The sequence below is a fragment of the Meles meles genome, chromosome 8, assembly GCF_922984935.1.
Source record: "Meles meles chromosome 8, mMelMel3.1 paternal haplotype, whole genome shotgun sequence".
Lineage (NCBI taxonomy): Eukaryota > Metazoa > Chordata > Mammalia > Carnivora > Mustelidae > Meles > Meles meles.
Window position 1 is genome coordinate 57,078,930 of NC_060073.1, and position 9,057 is coordinate 57,087,986.

Below are 9,057 nucleotides of genomic sequence, written 5' to 3' on the forward strand. Positions count from 1 at the left end.
ACTCACAACCCTGAGATCAAGACTTCAGCTGAGATCAAGAGTTGGATGCTTAACTGACTGAGCCACCCAGGCACCCCATAATACATTTTCTTAAGTCAGAATCTCATGTCAGGAAACACTTCCTTCTCCTCTCTACCTCATAATTCTCTCTATAGAGGGAAGTGTAAATTAAAGATGACATCTTCCCCCCCTTTTTTTTATTCCTCCAGCTTTATTGATATAGTTAAAATTGACATATTATATAAGCTCAAGGTATACAATATGATGATTTACTGTATGTACATATTGTGAAAACATCACCACATTAAGGTTACTTAACCCATCCAGAGAAGTGACTTCTTGAGTAAGGGGGCTGCATCTCTCAGTCTTTTCTTTTTTTTAAAGATTCTATTTATTTATTTAACAGACAGAGCTCACAAGTAAGCAGAGAGGTAGGCAGAGAGAGAGAGGTGGAAGCAAACTCCCTGCTGAGCAGAGAGCCCGATGAGGGGCTCAATCCCAGGACCCTGGGACCATGACCCAAGCCGAAGGCAGAGGCTTAACCCACTGAGCCACCCAGGTGTCCCTCAGTCTTAATTTTCTTATCTGCAAAAATGGGACACCAATCTTTGATTTATCTACCTTATATGTTTGTTTTGAAGAGTGAGTAAAATAAACTGCTCTAGAATTATATAATGATACATATAATTTATTTACTCATATTATTTTGATTCAACAAGAATAAATACAAAATTCAGTGCTTAGCTTCAAAGCATCATGAATATGAACCAGAGTCTGAATAAATATTTCATCTAAGATTTTTCTTGAGCCCTAAGTAGCGCTCTTTATATCTGCTTTATGACTCCACTGTACTCGGAATGTACTTTAATCATATCCATTAGTTTGGGTAGTTTGTAAGACTGTAAACAGATTGTAAACAAACTCCCCCAGACTGTAAACAGTTTATGCCCAGGAACTTATTTTATTCATGTTTATACTCTTCAGTCTCTAACATAGGGCCTGAAATATACCAGACATACCTACAAAAGTTAAGAAATGAATTAGTAAGTGATTATATTTGTATTTATTTACATACTAACTATCTCTTTATATTTCAATGACTTACCATATCCTAAAATGTTTATTCTAAATTAAATAATAATTTTATCAAAGAACAATTTTGTAGGAATACTTGCATATTATTCAGGGTCTAAATACCATATGAATTATGGATATGACCAGAGTAAATAAAAAATAAATGGTACTTGAAGTTTTCAAGCTTTTCACAAATGTACCCTGCATATTTATACTGCTCAGACTTACATACTGTAGGGAGAGTGGGCCCATAGAAATTTCAATAGAATGCCAGCACTGTGCCTGACCTTTAACATGTGGGAAAAAAAAAAAAAAATATATATATATATATATTTGAAACACTGTTGCTATTTAATGATCTTGGTTCTGCCACAAATATGACTTAAAATGAGGTTATTGCCTTAATAAGTGGACAATATTCTTTCAGTGATAAATACTTTTGCTTTCTTCTTTAAATCTGAAGGACTTTGAAACTATTTGACTCATTTATGTACTTGTGACAAGCTCTCTGGGAACATCTGGGCTATTTTCCACATCACGTTCTAGAAATAAAAATACTTAGTATTCTTCTCTTGGACTAAGATATCTCTTGGACTTCTCTTGGACTAAGATATCTGCCTAGCCTAAAAGAAGCTCAGTAGATATTTGCTGTCTATGTCTTCTATTTAGTCCATTAAAGAGAAGATTCATGACTCTGCCTGGATATGTAACTTGCCAATATGGATGTAAATACTTCTCAGACTGTGACCTAGTTTATTAATGAGAGCTGTGATTACACCAATACTCTCACCATCACAGGGCTCTGGTTATCCAGGTCATCAGATACATCTAATCTGAGTCCTTAGCTTTTTTAATCTCTTCCTATGATGCAGTTTCCATTATTTGGGTAGTTGTGTGGTTTCTTATTCTATTCTTTTCTTTTTCTTTTCAAGATTTATTTATTTATTTATTTGAGAGAGAGAGAAAGAGAGAGAATGAGTGGGCATGGGAGAGATCATGAGGGGCATAGGGAGAGAATCTCAAGCAGACTCCCTGTTGAGCAGAGAGCCCCACGTGGGCTCCCTCTCACGACCTCCAAGATCATTACCTGAGCTGAAACCAACAGTTGGATGCTCAACTACTCAGCCACCCAGGCATCACATCTTATTTCATTATTTTAGAACTATAACATGAATTGCTAAACTAGAGTCACCCACTTGTTATGGGCTGGAAGCAGGTCCAAGGGGTGTCCAGTCTGTGCATCTGCTTGAGTTGTTGGAAGCAAATGGCAGGATATTTATTTTGTGGAACAGAACGTGAAGGCAAAATCCACCTTGGTGCTGGTTCATGGAGAACCTCCTGGACGCATACGTTGGAGGAGTGTAGGGCATGGGAGGTATCTCTGAGTGAGATCTGAGTCCTAGAGGGGTTATTTGACCATCTGCCTTTGTATGTGATTGTGGAAACTCCGGTGAGGTCCCACAGTCCCTTCTGTGCCTAACTCCCTCTGGTTCTACACAGCATCTCACACTGCTGTTTGAGAATATGTGGGGTGCTATACCTCAACCTCATAGAGTATTTCCAGTGTCTGAAGTTCAAGGAACAGGTCATGAAACTCCAGTCTATAGCCAGTGAATCAGAAGCACAGGTAACAACCCTGGCTTGCTACTGGCATCTGAAGTAAAGGGCAGTTTTGTGGGACTGAGCCTTTCACCTTGGATCTGAGGTTATCTCTAGGTAGATAGCATCAGAAATGAGTTAAATTGTAGGATACCGAACTAATGTCAGAGAGTTGCTTGGATATTGGGGGAAATCCTCTCCCCATCCCGCATATATTCAGTGCAATTGCTACTAAACATTTAGGGTGCTTAGCACAATGTACAGCACAGGAAGGTTTCTCTACAGAGAAAAGAGAGAAAGACAATATTGCATAGAAATGAAAAAGTGGTAAGGAACTGAATAAGAATATCTTCCTAAGATAAAGTAAAAAGAAGAAAGACTCCTCCACCCCCAGCAAACAAATATGGATGATGGAAAAAAAAATGTAATCCAGGAAGTGGAATTCCAACCCAAAGAGAAGAGAAGGAAAAATTCCTTGCTGCTATCTGCATAAGAGACTTGAGAACCAACAGAACAGAGGGCTTCAAGGAGAAGTTACCTAGAAGATCAAAAAGCATTTAATAACTAAATTCCACATATGAGTGAAATCATATGGTATTAACAGATAAACAAGGGGGAAAGAGGGAAAATAAAATAATACAAAACAGAGAGGGAGGCAAACCACAAGAGAGTCTTAACTATAGGAAACAAACTGAGGGTTGCTGGAGGGGAGGTGGATCAGGGAATGGGGTAACTGGGCATTATGGAGGACTTGTGATGGCATAAGAGCTGGGTGTTGTATGCCATTACTTTCCTTTAGGGGATGACAGACGTCTATCAGGCAGTAGTGCTGATTAGGGGATTCCTGACTGACTGGTTTAAGATTCCATTCCTGGAATAGCAAATCTATAACTAAGCCTCTATTTGGTGATGTGGGGCTTAACCTAAGTGACTCAATGTTGACCACATTGCTTTGTTTTTAACATTACTTTCTCCTGTGTATAGCAATGCCATAAGCATCTCTTTTCTCCAAATTTCTTGGACTCACAATTGAGGCTATTTATTGTCTGACATTGATGGATTAATTTCTCAGTAATATCCAACTTATTTGTTAACCCTCCTAAGCCCTTCTGTCTCCCATTCTCCTCCTCAGTGTTGCTTCTCAAGCCCTCAGACCTGCGCAGGTATGTCACAGCCACCAGAAATGATCCTTCATTTGTTCCTTCTTTGTCCTTTCCCTTCTGCCTGAGACTCACTGTATATTGCTGCTTTAAGAAATTACCACAAACAGCAGCATCTGGACGGCTCAGTCGATTAAGCATCTGCCTTTGGCTCAGGTCATGATCTCAGTGTCCTGGGATCGAGCCCCACGTCATGCTCCCTGCTCAGCTGGGGGTCTGCTTCTCCCTCTCCCTCTACGCCAGCTCATGCCCTTTCTCTCTCTCAAATAAATAAAATGTTTAAAAAAAAAAGAAAAAGAAGAAAAGAAATTATCACAAACAATAAAACAATGAAAATCTCTTATGCCATAGTTTCTGTAGGTCAGAAATCCAGAAACTCTAAAGGTTTAAGGTGTTTCAAAGCGATCACAGTTATGGCAGGGCTGAGTTCCCTACTGAAGAGTCTGGGGAAGAAGCTGCTTTGAAGCTCATTTAAGCTGTTGGTTGAATTCAGTGCCTCATAAAAGTAGGACTGACGTTTCAAGTTCCTTACTGACTATTAGCTAGGGGCTTGCAACTGCTCCTTAACATTGTCCACACTACTCTCATGCTGTTCATTCTGCCCCAGACTGTTCATTCTGTCCAGTCATTATGGACAGACCACCTCTCTCGTTTTGAATTTGACTTCTTCTGTCATATTTTTCTAATTCCAGCCTGAGAAAGTTCCCTAATTTTAAGGACTCATGTAAATCAAATAGGTCTGCATGGATCATCTAAAAGGAAAAAAAAAATCCTTAAGGTCCATAATCTTAATTATATCTTTAAAGTCCTTTTGCCATGAGATGTGTATGTTCATAGGTACCAAACTTGGACATCTTTGTGGGGGGCATTCTGCCTACCACATTCTCTTAAATAATATTTGCTCATAATTTGAGAGTCAAGAGATGCACCTGAAAATCTTCTCTGACTGCCCTAGAATATTACAAATCCCCCTCCTTTGTTCCATCCTACCTTGTGTCTTTTATCTTCAGTCACTGAAATATACATAAGTGTTTCCTTAGGAGTCTTCCTAACTGGACTATGAGCTGTTATGCTTATTTATCTACACATTCCCCAAGACCAAAATCATGTTTACTATTGAATAAACGACTTGAGTTATAATCACTTTTGTTACCATACACCTTATACCTTATACCATAGACGTAAATTTAGGGTAAGAATTGTGACCTTGTTTAAATGAAAAGACAGCATTTTTTTATATGGGAAATTAAAGAGCAAGAATTATGACAAAAGTCCCGTAGACACAGAATACCGATAAATCCGTGCATATTGATTGGGGTTTGGGTGGTTTCCTGACCTTTTCCCATGACCATCTGTGTGACTGCAAGAAGGTGCAGGAGGGGATTAGGTGACACACTGAATCCTTTGGTCTGACTTATCTACGAGTTGGAGTTTTTGGAAGTGATGACTCTATTTTCAGTCTGGTTCGTCCCAGACAATCATTAGGTAATCTGAGGGCTTCTTTCTAAACCCAACTTCTTTAACTGTCCTCCCATGAAAACAAATGTAGATGTTCCATATTCCCAGCAGTCCATGAGTACCTGAGCTGATAGAAGCTCAAGGGACTTCCTGGGTGGGGCCTTATATTCTCAGGCCAGGGAGCTGGTGGATGTAACTGGGTCGGGCTTGGGGCAAGGCACGCAGAGCCCCCATAACCCTCTTCCCTCCTCTGCACCTTCTGTTTGTGGAGGTCTCACAGGTACGTCAATGGGAGGGTCAGATACTCCAGTCTCAAGCCTTAAGGTGCTCTGCCCCTGAGTGGTATAATATGACTGTCTGAAGGAGGAAAGCCTGTCCCTAATTTGAGTCAGGTTGTTTTATTTTCTGCACATGTTTACCTTCATCACCTTCCCAGTTCTACATTTGCTAGTTGTTGCTCTTGTTCTCTAAATCCTGCCATGCTTTCTGTTTTAGACATGACTTTCTCATCAGGCTATACCTGGATATAGATGCTTTGATATGAACAAGCACCCCCCCAAATATCTGGCATAAGGTGCATATATAAAAAGATACTGGCTGTTTTGGAATCCACTTGGCAGGACCTTACTTAGTGCTAAAAGATCCTATGATCAATCAAGGGCATCTGCATATTGCATGCAGGGACAGCAAACATGTTTAGGAAGAGTTTTCAGGTAGGGAAGATGAAGCAGCCCTAAAAATATGAAGAGAGGGGAAAATGCATCCTGTGAGGAAAGGTTAGAGGAGTCCTGAGTCAGATGGAGATTGGCCAAAGGTAGATGAATGGCTGGAGATGAGGGCAGAGAGCAGCTCTAGAAGTCAGAGTTGCAAAGCCCTGAAAGTTTTCACAGCTCTCCACTTTTGGATCCTCACAACCCCTTGAACTCAGCTTCTTAGCATCTCTAGTTTACAACAAAGAGACCAAAAACCCAGGAGGGATCAGTGACTCAGTGGGTACGTCTCCTGTGTGAGAGACCTTGCACTAAAGCACAAGAGGGACTCAATGACAAAAGAGAGTCAGGGCTGAGTTCTTGGAGCTGGCAAGTCAGACGATAAGATAGAATTCACAAAGCTTTCATGGAGACCAGGCAGAGAAATGGGCACAAAACGGGATGCAAACTTACAGTTACAAGAGTTGTGGCAGGGAGACAAATTACTACTGCTGGCCATGACCAGCAAGTCTTCATAGCAGAGGGCATCGCTGGTCCTGACCATGGAAGATGGATTGAATGGGTATGATCTCACGCTCAGGGCAGCCTTTGAGAGCTGAGGGGCTGCAGTTCTTATCCATTTGGTTTCCTTGAGGTACAAGGAAGGGAATTTTGAGGACTGAGGCTAGAACTACTGATTTATTACTGACTACAAAGGCCTTCAATTCTAGACTAATGAGTTTGGATTTGATCCTTTGGTAATGAGGGAGCATTCAAGGCTTCTAATTGGAATGGCGCCATTTTCAGATCCTACCTTTTAAAAATATTAGTTCTACTATAGATTAAGGTAGTCCTACTCCAGAATGAAATAGAAAGTGGCGTGAGCTTTATTAGGAGGCTGTCATTATGGTACAAGAATGTGATTGCTTGGGTCTGCAGGGGAGACTGCAGGTGAAAGGGAATAGAGGAAGGTACTGACAGAGGCATTTTTGGGGTCAGTATTTTCCTTGGATCTTACCTGGTTTCATGCAGTAGATACAAGAAAGAAAGTCAAAATGATATTTGGATTTTGAGTCTCAATCTTAGGCATAATGATGGTATTATTCAAAGGGATGGAGAACATAGATAAGAAGCAACTTCATGGAATAAATAAATGATTATTGATCCAAAAGTCAGGTGCCATTTGGTTCTGAAAGACATTATTAAGAACTAACTTTTAGTAAATTAAATTATCCAGGGAGAAAAGTGATGATACAAGTTAACTGGATAGAATGGAAAGATGAGTGGGAATATGGGAGTCTAGTGCATCTTGTTGAATGTGTGGAAGGTTATCTCTATGGATGGATATTTTTCTACCCATTTATCTTCTGTCAGGATGAATGGATAGAAGAACTGACAGACTATATAAGAGTAGAGAAGTTGGAGAGTCAAAATAAAGTAGTAAAGTTTCAGTAGCATGAGAGAGTGGAACGAGGAAAAGATTATGATTTGATGAAGAAGAGACATGCTAAGAAAGAGGACTGAATTAGCAAGGAAGTAGTGATCAGGTCTATTTTGTCACAGGTCTTGAATAAAGTGATGCCCAGAGATCGATGAAAAGAGTTCATAGCTTTAAATACGAGAAGGAGAATTGTGTCAGTAGGCACAGGTGTAAAGGAAGGCAATGTGACCTATTTAGTCAACTGGATAAACTGAGAAAACTCAGACAATTCCAGAGATTCTGGTGGCAAAGAGAGAGATGGATAAGTGATTTGGTGAAAAAGATTGATTAATACTCTAAAGTACGGGCTTGGATGATACATGAGAGTCTTAAAATATTAGGTCTATGCCTTGAATTAAACTGTATGTTTGTTTTCTTTACAGACTAGTGGTCCTAGAACCTAAGCAGTAGTGCCAAAATGGGAGGTAAGCCCCACAACAACTCAGAGTTACCTCCCTTCACCCTGACAGGGCTCCCAGGGCTGGAGACCTCCCAACACTGGATGTTTCTGCTCCTTGGTATCTTCTACATTGTCTCCATTGTGGGCAATGCCCTTATCCTTTTCATTATCAAGGAGGTACAGAGTTTGCATCAGCCTATGTACTACTTCCTATCCCTGCTATCAGTTAATGACCTAGGTGTGTCCTTTTCCACACTGCCCACGGTGTTGGCCACATTTTGCTTCCACATAAGAAAGATCAGTTTTGATTCTTGCATGGCTCAAATGTTCTTTATTCACCTCTTCTCCTTCATGGAGTCTGGAATTCTGCTAGTTATGAGTTTTGACCGCTATGTGGCCATCTGTAACCCATTGCGTTATGCCGCAGTGCTCACTGATGCCCGTGTGGTGCACATGGGCATGGCTGTTATCATCCGCAGTTTCTGTATGATTTTTCCACTGCCTTTCCTTCTGAAGAGGTTGCCCTTCTGCAAGGCCAACATACTCTCCCATGCCTACTGCCTGCATCCAGATCTGATCCGCTTACCCTGTGGTGACATCACCATCAATAATATTTTTGGTCAATTCATTGTCATCTCTAACTTTGGTCTGGATTCTGCACTCATTCTCCTCTCCTATGTGCTCATATTGCGCTCTGTACTTGCCATTGCATCCCGGGAGGAAAGACTTAAGACACTCAATACATGTGTGTCACACATGTGTGCTGTGCTCATGTTCTATGTGCCCATGGTTGGTGTGTCCATGGCTGCTCGCTATGGGAGGCATGCCCCACAGTATGTGCACACACTCATGTCCCTTTTCTATCTCTTTGTGCCTCCTATGCTCAACCCGGTCATCTATTCCATCAAAACCAAAGAGATTCGACAGAGACTTTGCAGATTACTACTAGGAAAAAAGTTTTAAGCAGGAGAAATGTTAAAATTCCAAGATTCAGAGGATATATGTTGTTATTCCACAAATTTGAGTTTCTAAAAACTGCTTTGACGAGGCTTTTTAAATTTCTTTTTAGTCACTAAACAATATTAGGATTTCTGCCTGACAATAGTTATGACCCAAACCAACAGCTTTGACCAGGTAAACTGGGTCATAATTTAGCAAAAACAAATAAAGAAAACAAAACATTTGCTCAGTTTCCCT

General features: G+C 40.5%; 1 protein-coding gene across 1 annotated transcript; it reads left to right on the forward strand.

Moving 5' to 3' along the window:
• The first annotated feature begins 7,878 nt into the window (after positions 1 to 7,878).
• Positions 7,879 to 8,823, forward strand: LOC123949479 (olfactory receptor 51I2-like). The gene has a single exon (XM_046016967.1). The coding sequence runs from the start codon at positions 7,879 to 7,881 to the stop codon at positions 8,821 to 8,823; it is 945 nt and encodes a 314-aa protein (XP_045872923.1).
• The last annotated feature ends 234 nt before the right edge of the window (positions 8,824 to 9,057 follow it).